The following is a 25,549-nucleotide window of genomic DNA, read 5'->3' on the forward strand; positions in this document are numbered from 1 at the left end:
CTCCATCTCCTCTTAGCAGAGGGTACTGTTGTGCACATTAATGTATTTGAGCCGAGCTTTGCTTCCTCCATCCGTCTCTTTGATGGGCTCTAAAAGCTGCCATAAAGCAAGCCTCAGGACAGTCTTTTCACTCAAACACTCCAAAAGCATAAACGCTATTCACTGAAAGATACTTGTTATATAAAGTTACTTATCTGACATTAGAGCATGGAATATATCATTTCCTAATTTATCTTTTTTTTATTACCTCGTGAAGACAGCAGTCTTGCAACTTTTGCTGTTTAGTGAGTGAAGAGTTCATGTCATCTTTTGCTTCAGTGGGTAGGTCATGCACAGGAAATGTGGGTGCAGGCTGGCTGTGGGTTAATGTCAGAAGCAACTGGAAGTCGCTGCTGCTCTGCTTCTGAGTGTTTACCTTTCCTCTGCTGGCAGCCTGCCCTTGCAGCAGGTGACATGTAGCTGTCATGGGAGATGCTGTGCCATGTAAGGATACTGACTCGATTCCCAGTGGGACGCAGAGTGACACAACCACACCTTGAGCGTGTCACAAACAAGCAGACGTCACCAGAAACTAGTGGCCTGGTGGGGTCTTTGGAAATTTACACGCAATGTCACCATCAACAGAACTGGGAGACTTTTAATTATCATCTCTGGAAAATTAGATTTCGCTTCAGTTTGTGAGCTTGTCCAAAAATGTCTGAAAAACCTACCCCGACAACCTTTTATGACGTCAGAAAAGGGAGGAATTCAACATTTCTGTAACTAATAAGCCAGGCCACACCTGACCTAACCTGCCTTAGCGCTGGGTGATTAATGTTAGTTATGACGATTATAAAACAATTATCAAAATTCTTTCTTTTACAGCAGTCCCTCCCTAAAAGCCCAGTGTCACCGCCGATGAGACTGCGGCATGTTTCGTTCACTTCAAAGAAACTTTGATCACTGACAGACTTGTAGATAATTAATGATCATTAACGGTTTCCTTTGTGTACCCACAGACCTCGGCTTGGACTGGCAGGCAGGGTCTCTCTCCTGACTGCAACATCCTTTTTTATATATATATTCAAGGAAATTTTAAATACTAACAAAGGTAAATAAATGCATGATGTTTTCAAAATTCAAATACTATATCCATAATACAGACACTCATGTTTTCCCCTTTATTTAAAGGGTTTAAAAGACAGTATGTGTCAGTAAACTCAGATTTTATTTGCCGACTTGTTTAAGAATTTGCCCATTTTTTGCAAACAAAGGTTTTAAGAGCGGGAGATACATTCATCAGGGCTGATTGCCATAATTCTTCCCAGACTTCTTTAGCTTTCATATCTAGGTTCCCAAATGGCATTTTTCTGTGTTTAAATTGTGCCCATTGTAATTGTAATTCACTTTATTTATATTATAGACATGATACCTGCTCTTAAAAGAGGCCGTAAATGAAAAACATTATTGCTACAAACTGAAGCATATTGGATTTGTACGGCACACAAAGCCACAAAGACTTGAATGAAGGAGAACTGTTAAGCTGCTCTTTTCATTTAGTTACAGAATGAATTTTCCAGTGTCTGATAACTTTAGTGAAAACACGGGTTTTTGTTTATTTTTCCAATAATTTCCAAGACGTTCAGTCATTTTCTTTCCAATCTCCTACCATGAGCTGGATGACTGAGAATCGACACCGACATCTTCTTATTGTCTTGGAACGACTGTGACCACATAATTTCCTCTGGGATTAATAACGTATTCTGATTCTGATTCATCATATCCCAGTGGTTTTAATATTGTTGTGTACTGTTGTGTTGATAGTGTTTTTGTAGAAGTGTGTAATGATGCTGATTGTGGGCACATGTTTGCTACCTTTGGCATGTTTTTTTTTTTGTTGTTTTCTTGCAGGTGTCATTATCTTATTTGTTTTCTTGTTAAAGGACACTGATAACAGTCCATCTTTTTACCTTTATAAAGTATTATTTCCGAGAGTGCTGGTCTTTTCAAAAGTCAAATATTAGCCATGTAGAAATTAAAACGATATCAGTAATGACAAAAACAACTGCTGTTATAATTTTTAGGGTTTTGGAGCATGGATGGTGAAAAGAGATGAAAAGTTTAGTAGGATTTAACCAACTCTTCCTTTTTGAGTAAATTTAAAGTAAAGATTGTTTGATAGTGGCAGCATTATTCCCAGGAGAAGCGTTACCATGTCTTCCCAATCTCTTATAATCAGGTAGGTGTTGATGCCATTTTCAAACATGTCATAAAAGATTTGTTTTTAAATTTCAGTCATGACAGCAAATAAGACATTTCCATCTCTGTATTTTAGTACATAAAAGCCTTTTCACTGTGAATGTGACGGACCAAGCAGTGAAGGAAAGTCAGGTAGAGGTTAAAGTTTTTTTATTTAACATTTAACTCCATAACAAACTTGGTTAAATCTGACATAAAAATCAAAATCTTGTGCCCATAAAAGAGAGCAACGTAACAGCCCTCTACTCAAAAGCTGACACAGACCTACCTAATCAAGATAAAGGGGAAACTTAAATAGCATTATGTGTAAGCCTCTACTGTAACACTGATATTACCACTGTGGGGCTGTAACTGCAGCCATCACAGTGAAGTACTGTGTGAACATAAACTAGCAGTTTCTTAACCTGTTAAAGTAATGAATTTCAGGTTTATTAGGTAATTCAAGGTAACCACTTTTAATTTTCTTTGAATATTCTGATTGTAGAAAAGGCTAACACGTCCACTGTACTGGGATCAGGGAAGTGCCAGCACCAAACGGCTCTAAAGGATAAACGGCAAGACAGCTGAGAAAACAACACAAAGATGCACCAGCCCTCACAGATTCTTCAAAGTCGAACACCAGTGGTTATCACAGCGCTTGACTGGTTGGTAAATGCTCCACATATAGTTGCAAACATGCTAAAACAAGGCAGCATGCCTGCTATATTTATCACTGGAAAGTTCCCAAACACAAACAGATTTTTTTGCTATTTTTTTATGACCTTTCAGCATCAAGGAGACAAAGGGAGCTGTGCAGTGTGCAAACCCATGGCCAGATTGTGTGTGGGACAGATAAAAGGTGGAAATCAGTGACGTGAGTGTATCTGATTGATAAATTGGCTGACATAATAGGAGAGGAGCTATGGAGCACCAGAGAGGTGGTTGGACCGTGAAAAACTGAAAGAATGAGGCAGAATAATGAAGAAAATTGGGGATAATTGAACAGAAGAGCACTTGGGTATGAAAAAAGAGAGGGAGAGTGAGAACAACTGACAGATGGTGAAGAGTGGGTACACAGAGAGGAAGGAGAATGGAGGAGAGGCAGATCAATCTAGCAGCTGAAGTAAGACAGAAAGAGAGTATGCAATGCTGGAGAGGGAGTGCATGAATGTGTGTGCAACACGGAGAGAGGGAGGGGAAGAGAGAAGCTATACCAGGGCATAGAGTAGGTGAAAGAGTGTGTGTGTTTGTGTGTGTGTGAATGAAAAAGAGAAAGGGAAGCTGCACAATACAGGGGCTCGGGCTGGCTCATACCGATGCATATTTAAAGACTAGAAGGCTTGAAAATGTGATTTTGAAAGAGAAAAAGGCAAATCACTTTTTCATTTTTTCCCCTCATCTATGTTTTACTGACTGGATCTTTCTCTCATTTCTTTAATCCTGGTCCCTTTTTACTCTCTTTGTGGTTTATGAAGGAGGTCACTACGGATACAACAAGGAGCAACACAGCCTGAACTACAGACCGAGAGGTATTTAGTTTTTTGTGTTCCTCAATACTTACAGAATGTAACTGAAGGAGAACTGCTGTGCGTCTGTGTGTGTGTGTGTGTGTGTGTATCACACAACTAAACTAATATAAAGTGTTTGCAATACAAAGGAGCATTAACATCTTTATTGTGTGAACGTAAATTGAAAAGAAGGAAAGAAGGAAATGATCTTTAGCGGCGAGGTGAAAGTCACAGTGCTTATGAAGGAGAAGCTGCTGAAATTGTGACGGGGAGGGGGGGCATGCATGTCCTCTGAGGTCTAATTCACATGATTTATGTAGGATGAGAAAAGTGGGACAGAAAACAAACAAAAAAAGTCACAGTGCCTCTAAAGAAAAGTCTGTAGCAACTGAGCAAATTACTCCCTCACAGCTGTAGGACGAATCAGTGAGCGCACACTGCTCTAATGTAATGCACACTTTAATAGATAAAGTAACAGCATTCAGCATGTGGAACGATCGTTATACATTTGTTTGCTCACAGGAGATGTAAACCTTGGAAGTTCAGTTACAACACTGCCTGCAGATGGTTTTTCTGTCCCGCAGAAAATTGTGATTCTTCTTTCTCCCCTTTGTCACCAAATACAGGCTTAAAGGTTAATGCCGAGTTCGCCGATGCTATTTTACTGTGACCTTGACCTTCCTTTTAGTACAGTGAGATAAATTGTGTTTTTACTGGACTCTGTGCAAAGAAAATTGAAAGTCAGTGGTTCTCAAGGTGGCTTCCTAGATCCCCCCGGGGGTTTGGGACCAGGAGCCAAAGAGTCCACAAAATACCTTCCTGTTAAACACTGTGCTGTTGGTCAGCCTCCATCAGCACAACCCTCTGCCACCCAGAGCATTTTATTTACGTTCTAAACATAATATATGCACTCTGGCTTTAACCTTCACTTCATCTAGAGGATGTTTTTAAGACACTGTCAATGTTAACATGATGAAACAAAAAGCAGCACACAGAGGGGAGAATGAAGGGTTGGGGAATGTGTCGCTGCAGACCACGTGGCACCCCTAGAGCAGTCATCCTGTGGGAGTGCTCTGATTAAGAGAAGGTACATATTTACACATGTGGACTGTTTACAACAATGGGACAGGCGTATCTTTTAATACCTCGCCCTCAGTTCCTGCTTGGCTCATTGGAAAAACACAGAAACTCTTGACTCTGTCCACGTTCTTAGGTGAAGCCAAATTAGCTAAATAGGTCTTAACATTATGAAGAGCTACCTGGGCCCAGAGCTTAGCGAGAACCATTTGTTCTAGAGGAGCTGTTAATCTGACTCCACTTTGAGTTATAACCATACATTTTTGGACTGTGACTATCGCTCACTATTACCCCATTTACAAAGTCAGTTATGGCCTGTAATATGACAGTGATCCATGAATACAAGAAATGGTGGAATAGCTGATAGAGTATGTTAGAAGTGGACGTTTGGAGAAAAAAACGGTTAATACTTATGCTTATATAAAAGCTACCTACATGCCTGTATTACTACCACCCAGACACTTCTGCTGGGATGAGTTCAGAAAGAAAAAGGCGCTGAAATGGAAAGGTGAGCAGAATCAAACGGGAGCTCATCAACACCCACATTTCACACACTTGTTTAGCTGTGACTTGTCAAAATCGTTGCCTGCTCGCAGTATTTTTGGTGTCAGCTGGTGGAAAGGTGGAAACCCTCTAAGGACCCTAGAGAACCGATTGCCATGCGCATGCAGCCACACACACATACACCTAAACGCCTCATTTGGTTCAGGCTTGGGTGAAAAAAGTGCACCAGAGTATTAGCTAGAGCTATGCAACAGTGATGCATTCCAACTCTGTGCCCTTTCATCCTATAGATACCACTTAATTGACTTCGCACAACCTCCTAAGACTGGCCCGACTGTCTAATGCACAACAAGCAACGCTGGCTTTAAAAGCATACTTTTTTCTATTGCAGAATTACACTGAGGGGAATTCATTTGGGAGAAGGAGAAAATAAACAAAGAGGGCAATTTGGAGCGGAGTGGGCAATGGAAGATTAATGGCCTCCTCAAAACACAGAACAATTGATCATAATGGAACAAAAGGAAGCTGGGCGACACTATCAATGCCAGTAAGGGACTGAGCGATTATACATAATATGTGAGTAACGCCAAAAGAGAATGTGATTATGAAGCAATTGAGTGGAAGATGAAATACGCTGGACAAGCCAAACGGCTCGATGTGTCAGCGGAGATGAGCGTCTCAGAAATCAAGTTTTCCGATTCATCCTGTCTCGTCTCCTGGTGTTCTTTCCTGCCCTGTCCTCCTCAATCGGGAAGAGCGGGAGTCCATTAGCAGCCTGGTCAGTGTAGCAGATGTGACAATGCTATACAGCCCTGCAATTCCCCAGGGTTTGGTATGGAGCAAGTGTAGGACAAAAAAACAGACGTTCTGAGCGACTATTTCCAGTGACAGCTTACTGCTGTGGAAGAATACAGCTAGGCTCCATTAGCAACAAGCTTCTACTGTATATGTATGAGGCAGAAATGCAAACCCTGAAAAAAATACCCTGTAAATCAGTCCCACAGGGGTATGGAGCTATGAAAAACCAATACATAAGCAAAATAAACTTGCGCATATTTTACACGTACACACAAATATTAAGTGCCATGTATATCAGGGGAATCTGATCTGAAAATTTGGTTGAAAAACAAACAAACAAACAAAAAAACTGGCCTGGCTCACTCTCTGCTTAACATTTAGTTGTCATCAAATAACCTTGAAAAGCAATTTTTTAATGCACTTCTAATTGTTATTTGTGGAGTCGATAGAGTCTCATTGCTGTGCTCATTAAGAAGAAACAGGAGAGACGAGTTGTTTCCCCTGACTCTGCAGGCTTTTCATTATTACATACAGGGAGATTTCCCCAAGGGGAAAGATCTGGAGAGTTGCCGTAAGCCATGAAAATAGATGCCAGCAAACTGCAACAGAAACTCAAACACCTTGAGCTTTACCGTTTCTGAACGCAACTTCAAATTAATGACTGAACCATTAAGTCGCAGTTGTTTAACGAAGACGTCTCAGAGAGTAGCAGCTGCATTTCAGATGCCCTGATTACAAGCATCTTAAAAAAAAGAGGAACACACTTCTGTGTTCTTGGCAGCTGTTGTTGCAGAAACCAAGTGAGAGTTCAATCTTCTTTATTACATAAAAACAGAAGTAATACATCATAAGGTGACAGAGCTCCAGCGCAAGTGGGTGATCGCACACCTTTAGGTCTTAGTATAATTGTTTCAGCTCATTAACCTCACTGTTTCCTTCAGTTGCTTTTTTTCCAGGCCCTTCTGGCTCACTTCAGAGCTGTAATGAGGTGGTGCACATCTTGTCACACTGAAGAACAGGTGCAAAAAGAAAAAAAAAACATGTATTTATTGTCCAACATCTAACCTTAGTTTGGAAAAGAAAATAAGAAGTGACGTTCCCATTTGCTACTATGCAGGGATAAATGTTAGAGATCGTGTTTCTCTTTTAGCTTAACTGTTCCTGGTTTCAGATTAAGATTTATTACAAAGTTCTTGACTCGGAGAACTCGGAGAATAAAGTGAAATTGCAAAGTTATTAATGAAGGCTTCTCCAGACTGTAGCATGAATTATGCTCTGTTACATGGAAGGTGGATAAACTTTAATGGGTCCTGACAGCCACTGACATGGTTCTCACTTTGTCAGCCATGTCTAACAGCATTTATTAGTACCTTGTTGATTTTTGTCTCTCAGCGTTATCTTTAAGTCGCTGGAAGTGCAAGGTAAGTAAAACTGTCACTAGCAGACACTTAATTTGTGGCCATAAAATCCACCCCAAAGCCGCAAAACCTGCACTCATGTCCGTATGTCTGACTAGTTTGCTTGTGGCATGCTTTTCATTGCATTTAATGCTTTAAGGCAGGAGCTCTGCCATTAGTATAGAAAGAAAAGGGTTTCCTTGAAAAGCTTGCTGAACGCAAGGACGCCTATCCTGGTTGGAAATGTTTTGACTTCTTCGCTGTTGCTCTTCCTGCTCCTTCTTTTGTTGTTGAGAAACAGAAGGAAACCTGCTGTACAGTCGCCTCTGAAGTCTCTGCTTTCTTGACATTTTAATGAGCTTTTTGTAACTCCGTTTGCAGCGAGTGAAAGGGAAGCTCGTGTTTTAGCAGACAACAGAGGGTACTGTTGAAAAAACACGACTGCTGTATGATGTTTGGTACTGTACGTGTCAGCACTGCACCACAGTTTAATGCAGTTAGGTGAAGCAGTCAAGCTGGTGAAGACACTGGGTTCAATCCACTAGCACACACCGGTTGCACAAAACAAGCTTGGATTCAGCGCTGCTACAGGACACATGCACATGGACCTCGATTAGGGTGTTTAATAGCAAAACTGCATGCAGAATATGCTGGTGTAATGTTACATGAAGCGTGAAAGTGCAGATTTTAAGTTAGGGAGGGTCCTCTGTCTTCAGATGGAGGAGCATTTTAATATTATATTCAGAGTCAAAAGATCTTAAAATATACAAAAACTCTGCTGTTATCACACAAACTTAACCATAACTTATGAAAACAAGGTCATGGGCCAAAAAAAGGAGAAGCTGAAGAACCCTGATTTAGATTTCCTTTTTTCTTGTTGCTTTGTTGCGTGGGCAACAACACAACATAAGCCGTGCTATCAGATTAATGTTTATAGTTAGAGAGAAGTCTCAGAAATAGCACGGGGGATGTTCACTCCTAAATCTGTGCTGCATTGAGGTCTCCCGGCCCAACCAACCAAGTTTAGCCCAAGCGAGGCCCTCAGTGCACGCTCCACCTGACCCAATTATATCCAGTCTGAGGGGAAAGATAGCCCACTTTGATCTACACAAGACCGCCAGCCAGGCTTGGGCTGACTGGTCTGGCGCTTAACGCTGCTTTCCTCTGGACATTTTTCCAGCACAGATGTGTTTGACTGCTCCTTAAAGAACTATCGACTGTGCTCGAAACATCAGGTGAGCTGCAAGTAACTTATGGGGGGCACAACTGTGGCCCCTTTCTGCGAAGAGAAACAAGAAGGGCAGTCCTTGGTGAGGTTTTTGGCCTGCAGATGAAAGAAGAAGGATGTTTTATGTGAAATGGAGAGCTGGGGGGTAATTATTTTAATCATCCATTTAATCACCCAATAGCAGTATTATCGTTTTTTTTTTGTTTGATCAGCATGAGATAAGCAGCTGATTTAAACGCATCTGTTTGTGTTTGATAGGATCACCCCCCCCACCACCACCATCCCCCACCTCCATCCTCGCTGCGGGAATTGCCAGTCTCTGGGTGCACAGAGGATGTATCTACTGCTGGCATTGTTACCCGTCTTTAAAATGAATCCAGTATGCTAGGATTGTCGATTAAACACTCGCATTTCGCCGGATTTTATGAGGCACGGATTTAATTACAGCCTGAAAATGCCAAGCCTCGTCACTGCAAGGGTAAATGAAGCGAATAAATTCCTCTGTGGATCTTTTTAAACTTTTGCTTTGGAGAATGTAAACACGAAAACTCACAGGATCTTTTAATTATGCTGTCCAGCCTTAATGAGAGCTGATGATGATGCAGGGTAGATCTCAGCTTAGCCCTTCCCCCGTAAACTCATACGTCAGACCATTCATATAAACCTAACTGCCCTCTCCTCTCCATGTTAGTGGCTCATTCTGTCCATTTTACACTGGAGGAGGCCCGGCGTGTTCTTGACGGTTCTTCGTCATTGGTCGTATGAAAAAGGCTGTAGGGTGGAGACCCAGTCAAAGAGAGGGATATAGAGGACAGAACTTGGCCGCTCCACTTTTTCAGGACGTAAAAGTGGGACAATCTGTTCCTTGGATGATCTCCAATTCTACTTTCCGGGGACCGATACACTGAAAATATATCTATACACATGCACTGTCCTACATAGGGAAAGACTGAGAGAAAAAGAGAGAGAAAGAGAGAGAGATTGACAAAAACGAAATATGAAAATGAGCTGAAACGACTGGCCATAAGGTCTTTCCAGTGTAGTGTGCTGGGGATGTGCTTTCTGTGGCCAAAACAGGAGAAAAACTGCAACATGCACGGATAAGACATTTACAGGAAGATCTTTTAAAAAGTGATGTAGCATAATCTAATAAACTACAGTGGGGATGACAAATTTTGGGCAGATCAAACATGATTCCTGCAGCCTTTATAACTGGTGTTGCCAAAAACGTGACTCTGACTTATTCACCCAAACATGCATGGTGTTTTGGTATTAATAGGTTATTACTACAACTTTGCCAAATAGCAAAATGTACAAGAATATCATAGAAGAGACGGATATAAATAGGGATGACTGTTAGCCATTAACTTTTTCTGTAAACCTCTCCATCCATCCATTTTTGCCCTCTAGGGGTCTAAGGAGGGCATCCGTCTCTGTCATCATTATCATGATTAATCAGTTCCTGATTCTTCATTACTACATTTCATTACTGTCTTTGGACCCACATCCGACCAGGATTATGGAAATACTCTTCTCATAGGGTCTAATCATCATGCTGCAGTGCTGATGTCCCAAGGGCAGAGAGACTCACCAACTTCTGAAATCTTAAGCTGTGTTTCGTTTCTGCTCTTACCTTGCATGCATGTTAAATGTTTGTCTGGAGATCATGATTTATAGCAATTGTAGGATTGCATGACACTGATAAAATATTTCTACGAAGACCTAGCTTAGCATTACATAATATTCTGTATGTTTAGATACTAATGGATAGGTTCACAGTTTTCACGTAGCTGTTTGCTCATCATAAGCACGTCTCAGCACAGTTTACTCTCACCGTCAGACTGAGACAACAGTTCTGGGCTGTTTAATGCGACTCTCTTTGGATGCTAACTTAGTACTGCAGCAGGGCAACTAGCACTTTCCCTTTAGCTTCCTGAAAGAGTAATCATTTAAAAATGTTGTTTTCAAATCAGACCAAAGGTAAATACGCCAACATCTAGGTGGGAATACTTACTGCCTAATTCGCCATACATGTTCATATTTGCAGTTAGATCCAGACTTTGCCCCTTTAAAGTGGTCTCGAGCACTAGCTCTTCAGGCTTTCTGAAGGTCATTCAAAGTTTGTCTTTGGGCATTGGCTGCTTTTTCACTCACTTTCTGTCCTCTCCTCGTACCTAAACCATTTTCCAAGGAATGTTTTTTTGTTTCTTAACACGTTCTCAGGACTTGTGAATCATTCAAGCATAAAAAAGGCACCTTAATCAAGGCAATAACCAGTGTTGTATCCACACATAACAGAGAACTTACCAAGAAAACTATTTTAAATTGAATCTTTAGACGCTTTGTTACCAGCAGCTTGTTGCAAAACACATCATTTGTTCCCATTTCTTTAGATGAATCTAAGAAAAATGCCAAAGATAATTAATTTCATTTCATTTATTTATTTATAAAGCACGTTTAATAACAACAGGGAGCTGACCAAAGTGCTGTACAAAGTAACAGTTAAACAATGACATTGACAACAACGACAGGTAAGAAAATTAAAAGAAAATTAGGATAAAAGAATTGGTAACTCTCACACAGTTTTACAGTTTTGAAAGCCAGAGTAAAAAAAATATATTTTAAGATGCGATTTAAAAAGAGTAACAGTTGGGGCCTTTCTAATGTGGAGAGGTAGATCATTCCACATTTTTGGTGCCACAGCCGCAAAAGCCCGATCTCCTCTATGAACCATCCTAGACTTATGTAAGGTAAGGAGCAGGTGATCACTTGATCGAAGGGCTCTAGAGGGCGTATAAAGCTGCAATAGGTCAGACAAATACTCCGGTGCCTGGCCAATTAGCACTTAATAAGTCAAAAGTACGATTTTGAATTTAATTCTAAAACACACTGGAAGCCAATGAAGGGAAGCAAGCACTGGAGTAATATGTTGGTGTTTCTTCACACGAGTCAAAAGGCGAGCTGCAGCATTCTGTACAAGCTGGAGCCAGGCCAAGCTGGACTGACTGACACCCACATATTTGAATCTCTTTCAGGGGCTATTCCTGAAGACTACTTTAAGAAATTTTAAGAAAACTGCCTAAGAGAGTTCAGGCTATGTTGAAGAATAAAGATGATCCTACCAAATATTGACTTTCATGCTCATTAGAATTGTAGATACCTTTTTGTTTTGCTCAATGTCAATAAATCATTGCACCTATTTTCCATTTTCATGGCAAAATGATGAGAGTTGGCTCAAAGGCATTTGCACAGTTCTGCAGCTGTAATGCCAAGAAAAGCTTTGAGAAGTTTCTTATAAAAATGACTACAGCCTAGTTCATTGTTAAGGTTTCTCCTTTTATGAAAATGCATCAAGATGAAAAAGAAGAACTTAAACTAAATTAAGTGTCAAATGGAGAAAAAAGTATGTATGGCTGCTCGGATGATGGATCGGCTTCCTCACTGGCTCATCTTACCCCACAGTCCACCCAAATTAAATCTAAATTCCTTCCTGAAATTACAAGCAAAATAGGTAACGGAACAAATTATGGACGAAGAGAAAAAAACAGTCATATTGAAGAACAATTCAAGTAAGTGGCTGAAATGAGAACTGTGAGTTTTGCACAAAAAGACTGTTCTGTCAGAGGGGTGAAATTCATTTCCTTATTACACCGCTTTTCTCCCAAGAGGAAGAAAAGTCAAGACGAGATGTGAGATGATGGCCAGCAACAGAGACAGGAGAGCGAAACAGCCGGCAGAAGCAGACTGACTGAGCTATTGTTGTTGCAGGAGTGTAGGAGTTGAGTGACACGATGGAGAAGGCAAAGACGCAAAGATGAGACAAGTCTGACATCCATGACGGCTAAGAGGAGAGTTTTCGGACTTGTGATTAGAGTTTTCACAGTTATATTATTAATCCATTTTACATAATGCTCATCGTTTCCCATTTTTAGCCTAACAGTACTGTGTGTGTGTTTGGCTTTCGCACCATCTTTTTTTCCCTCCCTCCCCATCCCGCCTCCCTTTTCTCTCCCAATCTGATTACTCTGCTTTATGCAAACTGCAGCTCTCTCTGTCTCTCCCCCTTGTGTATTCCCCTTTCGCTTTTACATCCCAGTTACAAACATGTAGTTGACTCCTGCCTGCTCTCAGCCTGTCCTCCTCCTTCCTTTATCTTGCATTGTGTTGTTCAATATTTGATGAGACTTTGTTCATAAATCAGCCTCCTCTATTCCCTCATTTATTTGGATGATAGTGTTAATCTTTAAAACCTTGCAAGTGTTAACATGCTGTTCTTTGTCAGCTTTTGATCAGAGACGCTTTCAGCCTAAAATGTGATGCCACATGTAAATCACACATATGACCAGAGGTGGTTAAATATGCCCTGAATGATTCAGGTAACTGATAATTCAGTAGCAGAGCTCTTTTGCTTCTTGATAGGCACTGAGCCACTTTCTCCAGAGCCCTTGTTGTTATTGCTTTTGGTGCTTATTTGTTTTCCCAGATTCATCAAAGTTCCTACATTTTTTTCTCTAAACCCATCCTTTGGTTTTGTCCTCCAGTCTTCCTTCATTTACTTGTTCTGACAGACATTGGATTTGCACTTAAAGGACCCACCCTGTCACTCTCTGAGAGTCTGTGGGAATTGACCACGGTCACTCTGCTTCCCTCTGCGCTATGCTTTCGCTCAGAAATGCTCAACCAGCAGACTTTCTTTTGGCCAGTGAGATGACCATTTCTCATATATCCACTCCGTCTTTCAAACACTATAGACACTTAAAAACCGATTGTTTGCAAGCATCCATCAAATAATATCTGTATTCTTCCACAGAATGAAACAATCACACACACATAGTGCAACGGTGTAAAGTGTGGTCACTTTTCATTGTTATATGGAAAAAAAAACCTGTTTCTGAGCCAATCTCTCTCCATAACTCACTCTTGTAATATTTTGAAAGGTCTTGGTATACACACTTGTTTTAGACAGCGATTTCTCTAATCCCAAACCAAACTTAATCTGTGTTCAGTCATCACCAATCCAGGGGTTAGGGTCCTCATACATGTGGAGGCGCTTCAAATAAAGGAGGTATAAAACTTTATTTTTATGACTTTTTTTCTGAACTGTGGAACGCCAACTTGTAAAGATAAACATATCAAAATTGGGAAAAATTTTTTAAGACAAAACGGTTGTCTCAAACCTATAGACTGTATATAAGAGATGGCCATGCATTCCGTTATATATATTTAGCAGGCAAACCATTTACCGTAAGGCTATTTTAGAAGCCTGAATGAGACACAAAACTCTTTGCTGTATGTTTTACTCTCAGCTTTTCTATCTGTCATCCTGTGTAAATGAAGGCTAAAAAGCCCAAAAATTATATTAAAAATTGAAACTAGCAACCCAGTAGTCTGCATGCCTCTCAAGGACCTTTAGCTTTGACACCATCTCAGTTTTTTTTTAACTAGACCTCATGATGTGCCAAACTGTGAAATAGAGAGACGCTGCATGCTCATTTGCAATTTGTCAGTCTAAAATATACTTTGTTTTTCTGAACACTAATGGGAGCAAACATGTACGGAATTAGCTTTATGTGTTGTAACTAGAGACTGAGAACATAAATGAGGAAAGTGATTATTGTGGTCATAGTAAAGGGAGCCCAGGGTCCTCTTCTCCATAGAATTCCAACCAGGAGCCATTCCCTGCACACTATTAGAAAGAAAGCAGACATCCCCACTGACTTTACTTTTTAGATTTGAAAGCTACATCTACCTTTTATATAGGGCCGATGGCGCGATATGGCAGCCTCGCTTCTGTCAGTCTGCCCCAGGGCAGCTGTGGCTACAACCGTAGCTTGCCTCCACCAGTGTGTGAACGCGAGAGTGAATGAATAGTGGCATTGTAAAGCGCTTTGGGTGCCTTGAAAAGCGCTATATAAATCCAATCCATTATTATTATTATTATTATTATTATTATTATTATTATTATTATTACTATTATTATTATTATTATTATTATTATTATTATTATTATTATATATTTGCCTTTTTTTAAACAGAGAATAAAACCTGGATTCTTATCCAAAATGGTACATAACACCTGCCTATAACCAACCATCAACATGCAACACCTTAGGGATTTTTCTTCTGTCACCTGCCTGTGACTGGAGACATCTGTGGTTTTTTCAAAAATGTTCAAAACAGCGCAAAAACATAAACACTTCAAACTGTGTAACAATCAGGAATTACAAAAGCAGCATCCATGTTAGAGTGTTTTAAAAGTGAGTATGCTCTTCATCAATATTCCTGTTGGGTGTCCGGCTCTTGGCTGGCTTCTTCATCTCTGCATTATTGTTTATGTCCATTGCAGGCCACTGTAAGCTGTGCCAGACACCTGTCGATGTCCTTGGTCCCCAATAGAGGTTGATAAGTCAAAAGTCCTAGATCACTTAATGCCCCGTTAACCCTCATCAGCACGTTTTCTACATAATCTATTAATAACCGATTGAATTATCTGCATGTTGGTAATTTGTGATTGATTGACGTTAGCTCTGTGTCCTGATTCGCATTGTGCTCCATCTGTCCATCTGTGCATTCTGATTCCCATCCATGTCAGACTCAGCTCATAAGATATTCAGAGCACCACTCTGCAAATGAAACAGTGGGAGATTCCCTGCATCACTCCCCATCATTAAGGCGGCTGTTGGCAATGGTCCAGATCTGCATGATGGCAAAGCCCTGTAGCCAGACTTCACCACAGAAAAACCAGAACAAAACATACGGAGGCACCAGTATGCCAAATCTGAAGCATGAAGATGCAATGGAACAAGCTTAAAGCAAAAATCCACCCTAAGTCACGTTTTTTTTTAAAACAGCTGTTAGTGATCAGAGAGAAAGGTACTCTTCCTAGACTTTATGTCTGCACTCATGAAGGAAGACGGTGGCTTCTCCCTCCTTTGTTCCTGTTGAAATTTTGCTTCTCCTCAAAGTGTCAAGAAGTGCTTTCTTAAGAAAGAATACAATTCTCCAACTCTTCTTTACCGTACTGTGTAAAGTTGTGAGGTGTAATGCCATATTGCAGTTTTTCCTTCCCACTGTCGCCAGTGCTTGCTCATAGGGGCACATATGATTGTTGGGTTTTTCTCTCTATGTATTATTGTAGGGTCTACCTTACAATATAAAGCACCTTGAGGTGACTGTGGTTGTAATTTGGCGCTGTATAAATAAAATTGAATTCAAATGAATTGAATATGTACAGTACACAAATAATTAAACTGAAAGTTCACTAGACCAGAAAACCCTTCCTCCACAACGCTTCCTTTATTTTAATGAAGGAGCATGACTTTTTCTTTCAGCTGGAAAAGTAAATATAATTTGGGCATTTTCTTAAAACTATGTCAACAACTGCAAATCCAGTCAGTACACTCAGATGTGACTTTCCAGAAGCTGCTGATTCACTGAGTTATTTACAAACCTTTGCTGTGTAAAACCCCAAGCCCCCTTCAATCTGGCGTAGACAGCTATTAAGAGAAAACAACCCAATTCCTGTAACAAGCCCTCACCGTCTGATAATGGCCTGATTAGCAAAGCTTAAAAGCTGTCCAATGAGAATATGTTGGATGTTGTGCAGATTCATGCTTATTAAAAAAACACCATTTCTAATCTGGAGTATACTGCCAGCCATCCTATCCTTCATATCCTGTTGGTGAACCATGCAGACATGCTGGAGGTCAACACGTTTGCATCCAAGGGTGTCAAATCCTGCACTAAGGGTTACGATTAGGAAAAGTTAAGAAAATGATGTTTACCCCGTGATTTAGCACAGACACCAAGGGGCTCTTTATAAGCATCCAGATAAGACACCTGCCACCTTGTTTCCTAAACCTGTTACTTCATGGCGCAGGAGACCTCGTGTGAAATTTGGAAATGCCACCAGCTTGGGAATGAAAACAGGCTGTCAAGGATGAGGGATAGGGCAAGGTCAACGAGTTAAATTGTATTTAACAGTAACAGAGTGCAAGGGTGGAATTTTCCTTTAAGAAGCGCACATTTAGCTGTTAGCCCTGGGCTGTGCCTCAAACATAGGTCTCCTCCATTGTCACAAAATACCAATGATCTTGACCTCGTGTGATGCTAGATCGCATCTCCAACTCACTCCCTCCTGCAGAAAACCTGTGATGCAAATTCACAGAGTTTATATTTAGCCTGTCTTTCATAAGTCTGCTATTCCCAGACGCATTCCCAGTGGCTAAATGGAAAATGTGGACCAGCTCTGTGCTATTTCACACATGTGGACTTATTAGCATTGCCAGTGGCTAGATTTTCTATTACTGCACGTGTCTTTTATGTACTTGAATTACTCATATTCCAGCATTACTAAGTTCACTCTCTCAATCAAAGCAAAGATACGAGTCAAATGACCGACATTTACTCCCTTTTCTGCCTTTTTCCCCTACAGCATGTTTCTAAGGATGAAGCCAGTCTCATGGGATAGCCATGTTTTGTCTCCATGACAGCTAGATCACTCAGCCCTCTCTGCAGTGACCTCTGCACAGCAAAGGATGCTGGGAAATAATGAGCACTTTTATCCCAGTCAGGATGACAAAGATGGGGAGGATGAGGAGGAGGAAGAGGAGCAGGGAAGAGAAAACAGAAAAGAAGAAGGTGAACGTGACATGGAGAATGGACGACTAGAGTATCTGGAGGAAAAGGAGATGACAGGAGGACGACAATCCTGGGAAGGGAAAGGCGGTGAGGTGGTGAAACCAGCAGCCATTGTGGTCGGTCGACAGAGAGTAGATCGGCCGCTGAGGCCGGGCAATCACGGCAACAGGGGGATCCCTTACATGCCCAATATAGCCCCGCTACATCATCAAGCTGCCAATAAGCAGCAGTATTTCATGGCAGCAAAGAAACGAGCCTTCATGGAGCGCAGCATGACCACAGTGGCTCCACTGGAGGACACTTACTTGACCATGATGGTGTTCCGCATTGGAATCCCCGACATCAAACAAACAGTAGGTGCATCAAAGACACTGCTCGTAACGTGTGTGTGAAATTCATGAAAGGCTGAGGCCCGCACAGCCGTCCCTGGAGCTTCTTGACTGATCATTTAAAAGTGAATAAAGTAGCTGAAGCAGAATTTTTTGAAGAAAAAAACTTGTCAAAACCAGTCCAAATCAAACAGTTTAAAAGTTTAGTTCTCCCTGTCAAAGAAAAAAGAAAAAGAAAGAAGTCTCCCTCACACTGCACTGGAGGTCTTTCCAAATGAGGAAGTAGTTCAAGCCAAGTCTCCCTGGTATTACTGCCTCAGAGACAGAGAGCTTTAATGTGACAAACAGAATTTCAAAAATAATATCTCAGGCTATTTAAACCATTAAGGCAGGTATACATTTAGTTAATGTTGCCGTTTCTGATTCTGATGTTATGACCAACTGCAGACAAAAAGCTCCAAAAATGTATTTTTTACATTTGTGACTATTAAAAAAAAGAAAAGGACAACAGCCATTTAATGAGAGCTGAACACTGGGCTTTGGTCACCTCCTTCGCTATTACCTCCCCTAAAACTCAGAAGCTTTTCAGTTTTCTTCCTGTCTTTTGATTTGCTTCCCTCCCTTCTCGCTTCTCTTCTAAAATCCAGCCGTTTTCCATCCTTTGAGTTAAAACACGTCAAATAATACTGATGCGTTGCTGATTCTATGTCTGTTTCAAATTATTCACAGAAAACACTGCATGGGTGGCTTGAAGCATACAATTTTTTTATATAAGTCAAACAGTGTGCACAACTGTAGAAGCACATTTCTAATTTCAAGGCTTTTCCATTCCAGTTATCCCGCGGGCTCAGAGATGAGTCCCAAAGGGAAGTAGGAACTCACACAGAGCTCAGCTTGTGCTGAGCACCCTGCAAGGGAAAACATATTCAGTCAACAACACCATGCAAGCATCTGCCTTGGGTCAGGTGGTCATAATTAGCTTCCAAAACTGAAGTTAGTCTCATTTCACACTTTGAAGCAGCTCTCAGCCTTACGGTGGCAGCAGGCGAGAATTGGCCAGCCCACACGCACCATATCCAGGTGAGAATGGGTGCCCCACTGTAACCCCTCCCCCATCCTCCTTTCTCCATTTTCAACTCCCTGAACATGCCGACTGTTCTACATGTCAGCTAATCTGCCCTCAATACAACAGTAGTTGCTAATTATTTAATAGGTTTTTAATGAGTTTTGGGAGAGCTGAGGAAGTGAGTGACTGTCGAAGGGAAGAAATATGTGGAAGGCGTCTCTGTTCTCAGGTTTCCATCAGCCACAGGCAGCGTACCGAGATCCACACATCACTGAAGTATTATTGAACAGAATTAAAAAGGGATAAAGAGAGGGGCTGAATATTAGGAGCTACTTAGACAGACTGAAGAAAGGGGGGGAAAGGATGAAAAGAGAGGAAAATATGTGCTGTAATAGTGCACACTGAAGATCTAAATAATAAAAACTGCCAGAAACATCTCAGGAAAACTGCATTAAAGAAGAAACGATGAGGAGAGAAGCAGCACTGTTATATACAGTATACATTACATTAGACCTCACTCAGAGGGATTAGCCACTCTATCTCTGTTACACACACACACACACACACACACACACACACACACACACACACACACACACACACACACACACACACACACACACACACACACACACACAAGAAAAACCACTACACTGCACAAGTGCACTCCAATAAGAAGACACACACAGACAGTTTATAGCTCACTTATATGCATGCACATACACACAGTCATGCTCATCCCTATCATGTGGTTAACCTCCCAGGGACCACCAAGACATTGCTACGGCAACGGGTGCCTGCCTCCACTAATGAACTGGTTGCCATGCCAATAGAGTTTGCTACACCATCAAATAGTGCAACCGAGTGCGGGCTCGAGGGGGGCAGAAGGGACATGGAAGTGTGCTGAGCTGTGCAGTTTTACTCACAGCCCTCTGAAATGGAACAATAGTATGGATACATACATCTCTCACACGTCTCAGCTCTCCTGCTGTTCAAGCTTCCAATCAGCTCGAGCTCCAGGTCCAGAAAGATGTCTTTCCTGTGGAACTGCACAGAAATGGGAGAATATGAGGAAATGGACAATGCAACAATCACAGTGAAATCATGTTAGGAAATCCACACACACACACACACACAATACATCCGAGGTGTTTTGTAATTGTAGCCTTTGGGTGTATCCACAAAGTTTGCTCCTACTCTTCTGGATAATGGAGTAAACTGGACAAGGAGGAAATAGCAAAATATTTATCTATGCATGTGAGTTTTACTTCTTTATTAGCAGAGAAAATCAAAAAATAGGGTATAAAATGAAAGTGAAATAGATCCAAATAACCTGATACCACAGACTAAAAGGACAGAATGAGTCATCTTATAATTCATGAATGTGGCAGGTGATTCATTAAAAGTAATGCATTCATATTTTGCACGTCACACTCATATACATTCATCATGCACAAACTCCTTTTAGCCTTCAGAACTGCCTTAATTCTTCCTGGCTCAGATTCAACAAAGTGGTTAAAACATTCATCAGAGATCTAGATCTCCATATTGACATGATAGCGCCACACAGCTGCTGCAGATTTGTCAGCTTCACACCCATGACTTTGGAGGCAATTTGAATACAGTGAGTGAACTCAGGGTCATGTTGAAGAAAGTAGTTCAAGATACGTGTTGTCCTGCTGGAAACAGCCATCGGAGACTAGGTAGACTGTGGTCATAAAAGGACTGCAGACAGGCTGCGGTGTTTAAATAATGCTCGGTTGTTACTAAGGGGGCCAAAGTGCTCTGAGAAAATATTCTCCACACCATTACCTTAACAGTTAATACAAGACAGGACTGATGGGACTCATTAAACAAGGAAATGCTTTTCCAGTCTTCTGTTGGAAAGTTTGATGGGGTGTGCATTCAGACATGCTCTTCTGCATATCTTGGCTGTAACGAGTGCTGACTGGAGATAAAACTTATGTATAAGTTCAATAAGGAAGATCAGCTTCTAGTCTGTTCTTTACATCGTTATGACTTTCCCACGCTCTCAGTACTTACATCATTACACTAGTCCAGCCATCTTTTTATTTACCTTCTTTGAGTCAATCAGCCACCGCTCTGCGTGGTTTAAATCTCAGTGCTCTGTCATTCTTCCTTTCAGACTCTCATTCATGCAACCTACCTCGTTTCCATCTCTACCTCACTCTCAGTCTTCATCACCATCCGCATCTAGACTCAGGGGATCCTGTCCTAAATCCAAAAACAAAATCACTGCAGCACTATAGTGCAGTTAGCGATCCACAAGGGCATCCTGTAAAGCTATCTAACGTACAGACAGCTAACTGGGCTCATCAACATCTGATTTGAAACACTAGGTTGTTCTTGGTGCTCAAAGCACTGAAAATATCCATTAAAAATGTTTTGACAGAGGTACACTACAACAGCTGTAAAACCTGTATATTTTTAACCACTGTTTCAACCTTAGTACAGGTGTACTATAGCCCTCTAACCCCGCCCCTGTCCTGTCCATTGTCTGACAGAGATGTCTCCAGTTTGATCAGGACTGCACAGTGTGGAACGCTAAGCAGCAGATCATCTGCTCCCTCAGTGAGTCCCTATGGGACGTCTACAACTATGGCCTCTTCCAGCCAGCTGGAGAGGGACGGGACGCCAAGTTCCTGGAGGAGGAGAGACCCCTGAGAGACTACTCACAGTCCTTCGAGAAAGGGGTGCCGTACCTGGAGGTAGGAAAGGGAGCTGTGACCCAGTGTAAGCCCCCCTTAGAGCATCACTTGTTTCTCTCTTTCTTAAAATGATGTAAAATGATGTCAAATCTAATATTGATTGATTTTTGTATAAATATTGTTGTACTGCAAACAATTTCATTTCTCAGAACCGTGATGATGTATTTGTAGTTCTTCAGCTGGAAGTAATCAAATATCAGATTCCCCTAATTCCTGCTAAACTTACAGAAGTTGTGACCTAAGTGCACTTATTATTACTCTACAGTGGTGTTGTATAGATTCTTTTATGGGTTTTGAATAATCTTGCTAAAAATTAGTGATCAAAAAAGCAAACGTAAATACAGATATGTTTTTAATGATTTGTACTTTCTGTAGAGAAATGAAGTATCCTGTATGATACTCTGAAACTTTTTTTTCTCATAACTGAGTAAAGAAAGTCTCTAATTGCAGGCAACTCCAAATTGCATTGTGTTTATTAGAATCCCCCTGCATCACAGAGTGAGTGGACTGCGTAAATGAAATCCTTACAAAACTGGATGGATTTAAATGCATTACGTATATTATGTAACCTGCTAATTACATTGTATTGCCTGGCTTTTTGGTAAGTGGGTTGTGAGACAGCATGAATCTGAGGTTTCCTGCTGTAATACAATTATCTCACAGTGCCCTCTGGTGGCTCAGCTCCTGTATGTGCTGCTGAGTTGGGCGGGGCTGGAAAGAGCATCTTCTTTAGCTCAAAAGTTTAGCTTCAAATTAGAATGTTTATATTTCTCGAAACGTTTGAGATGGGGTCCTGTCTGCATACTGATGAGGCCTTGTAACTGCACTCTCCACACACCCCACAGCAGACTGCATAGAGTTTAGGCGTTTTTGACACTAAAGTAAAGACAGAGTCAGTTAGAGTCATGGTAAGGGAAGTCATATTAAAGGAAGTAGAAACAAACAGAATGTATTATAAGTATCAGTTAAAAAAACGCATTTGTTCCACTAAGTACATCTACCTGTTAGCTCCTGTTGTACTGCTGCAGTTGTTTTACTGAGACTTTTAGGGCTGATTGCTTTTGTATTGTGGCTGCTAAACCCATCTTTACTTGGTTTTCTGGGGCATAGTGCGAGGTGCAGCTCAGCTCTGAGCTGCTAGACAGAAATTTCTTACCTCAAAGCTCCTCAGCTGTTAACTGATTTGGTGTGAGGACTACACACCCAGTCAGGTGGTTTCCAAGTAAAAACAGCAAAACCAGCCAAACACAGTACACTCATTAGTCTCATCTGTTCAAGAACAAATTTTAGGCTGATGTTTTTTCCCCTTCTGATCTTTATTCCTTCCAAAATAGAGACATTAAGAATACGACACATTAACACTGCTGCCTCAACACAAGAACATCAGTGGAAAACAATAGAAAAAATATTTTAAAATGAGCAGTTTGCAGTGCGTTCAGACCCTTTTACTCTGTGAGAAACCAGTCTTAGAATAACGCAGTGGGGCATATAATCAGTGTAATGAGGGACTAATGTGCAATCTGTCAGTTCCTGAGATGTAAATCACCTTATATGATAAATTAATCTTGTCAATGTGATTTAAAGAAAACTGCATTAATAGTATTATTATTTTAAATGTCATTAATCAAACCTTAACCAACGCATTGTGGAAAAAAAGCCCTCATTAATCATTAATCTAACTTAATAGAGCCCTTCCCTAGATCCTTTCTAAAGCTGTGCGCGCAAGCCGCTCATTTGCATCACTTTGCTTGCGCTTAAATTATCATAATTGAAACATCAAATCCAACTTATTACATTGTGAGGCTGAAGAGTTAACCATTTTTAGCCTTTTCCCAAAACGTAAAAACAAATCTGACACAAATATTTTAAAGAAGCCAATTATGGAGTCATTCTAGCGACTCCGAGTGGGAGAACAGATCTCTGGAAACAGCGAGAGTTCAGCAACATCTGACAAGAATAATGGTGCTTTCTCTGAATTACGGTTTCACAGCACAAATTGTAATCATTTTGTTATATCCTCCAGTGTAGGCTGTCACCAAGAAACTGAACAGCTAAGTACCATCATCCTCATTTTCATGTGTGCTATGTTTTCCGGTCTTCAGTTTAGGTACAAAACCAGAGTCTATAAACAGACCAATCTGGATGAAAAGGCTCTCGCTAAACTCAGCACAAAGGTATTTCTTTTTTTTTGTGTGTTTTTTGAACTTTGTTGTGCTTAATTGCATTCAGCAACATCTTTCCCTACACTCAGGCCAGTCTGAAGAAATTTCTGGATTACATTCAGACCGGAGCAATAGACAAAATGGGAAAAGTCCTCGATAAAGGTCTTGATCCGAACTTTCACGACCCTGACACCGGAGGTGAGTTTTACCTTTATTCTTTGCCAGTAATATTTAGCAATATCAAGAGCATACGAGGGTGAACTTTCATTCTCACCTTCTCTGTGGGTCAGAAACCCCCCTCACTGTGGCCATGCAGTCTGGCCTGTCGGTGGAGGGCATCAGGGTCCTGGTTCAGGGCGGCGCTCACTTGGACTTCAGAAGCAGAGACGGCATGACGGCCCTGCACAAAGCTGTTAGGGCTCACAATCACGCTGGGCTGCTGGTAAGGGCTAAAAAAGTTAGAGTCACACGCATGCAGAGTACAAACACACTCAAGTAGAGCGGGCGGTGTGGACAAAATAAATTAAAACGGAATAATGATTCTAATTAAAGGATAAAAGCAAAATAGCATAAATGCCCCATGGAAACAGGCTGTTACCTTTGAAGATAATTACAGAGGTGGGTCATATGATAATAATTTCTAAGTGGTTTTCTCTTGGCTTTATGTCTCTCGCGTTCTTATTGGTTAGTGTACACTTGTGAGCGCTGTTCCTTTTCTTTGAATAAACTACGAGAATTTTCCTCTTTTGTAGTTCTGAGCTGCGGGTTTAGTCACACACCGAATGCTTTGTAATGTGTGTAATTGTGATAACATTTCTTTCTCTTCTCCTTTTTTAAAATTATTATTATATAGACAACACCACCTCCACCATACACACACGCACATACATATACACCCCACCCCCACTCATCACAATAACTTTGTACCACATGCACTTATGGTACATGTGATGTACTTATATAAGAACTATCTGTAACATTTCATATTCCTGTTGCATTGTTTTAGTATTTGATTTAATAATCGCTGTGAAGAAAATCTATTAAGCCTTTGTTATATTTTACTACTCTACACATTCACACACACTTGGTTAAAATAATCCTTGTTCTTTGCCCTCTGTGTGTCAACTTGCCAGGCTCTCTTGTCCCTCGGAGCATCTCCAGACTCCAAAGACCGCTGTGGCCTGACCCCGCTGTACCACACTGTGCTGACAGGGGGTGAAACTTCCTGCTGTGAGACCTTGCTCTATTACAGGGCAAAGCTGGGCACAAGGGACGAGAACGGCTGGGACGAATCCCATCAGGTAAGCTTAGATTTTTAATCAGCTACAAATGCAAATCAATCACCCTGTGCGCCTCTTTGCAGATTCCCACGATTCACACTTTTCATCATGTCTGTTTCATCATAGTTAAATCCCGTCTGGTTTCTGTCTCCTTCATGTTAACTTAAGCAATGCACCAACATTTCCCTTTCTTATTTATGTGACTGATGAGATCTACCATCACCTTCAGTGTCTCTCAGCCTTTTCTCACACCTCTCTCCTCCTTGCCTTCCTCACTCGTCTCTCCATTCTCTCTCCTTCCTCCCCTCCTTCTCTCTCTCCATAGCACAGGGATGAAGAGGAGTTTGGAATGGAAGAAATACATAAGGTACCCTTCATCCCACCATCCCTTCATCCCTAACAGAAAGCCATGCTGTGACTATTACGTAAATAAACCAAAAGGGAATGAGGTGACCACACTGTTTCCTCGAACCCGTTCACGTCTCGCTCATCTTGAGATGAGTCCAGTGCAGAAAGAGCATTGTATCTTAGCTCTTTCTCTCAGCGTAGATATGTGTGCATTGCCTACATTATGTCTCTGTGACATTCTGGGAAATTTGTGTTTGCACTGCAAG

At 41.1% G+C, this 25,549-nt stretch overlaps 1 protein-coding gene across 1 annotated transcript in view; it reads left to right on the forward strand.

The window, feature by feature from the left end:
* Positions 1-16,639: 16,639 nt before the first annotated feature.
* LOC147323086 (SH3 and multiple ankyrin repeat domains protein 1-like) overlaps positions 16,640-25,549 on the forward strand; it is a 31,897-nt gene continuing 22,987 nt past the window's right edge. The window contains exons 1-7 of the mRNA XM_086303240.1: positions 16,640-17,722; positions 21,290-21,493; positions 23,596-23,667; positions 23,745-23,853; positions 23,946-24,097; positions 24,789-24,956; positions 25,261-25,302. Of these exons, the coding sequence (XP_086159366.1) occupies positions 17,267-17,722; positions 21,290-21,493; positions 23,596-23,667; positions 23,745-23,853; positions 23,946-24,097; positions 24,789-24,956; positions 25,261-25,302 (1,203 nt within the window). The 5' untranslated portion in view covers positions 16,640-17,266. The remainder of the gene's footprint in view (positions 17,723-21,289; positions 21,494-23,595; positions 23,668-23,744; positions 23,854-23,945; positions 24,098-24,788; positions 24,957-25,260; positions 25,303-25,549) is intronic.

Source organism: Aulonocara sp. 'chitande type north' Nkhata Bay, linkage group LG8, assembly GCF_057382095.1.
Source record: "Aulonocara sp. 'chitande type north' Nkhata Bay isolate Kocher_YH1m ecotype deep benthic linkage group LG8, A_spYH_male_GT1.1, whole genome shotgun sequence".
NCBI classification, from domain to species: Eukaryota; Metazoa; Chordata; class Actinopteri; order Cichliformes; family Cichlidae; genus Aulonocara; species Aulonocara sp. 'chitande type north' Nkhata Bay.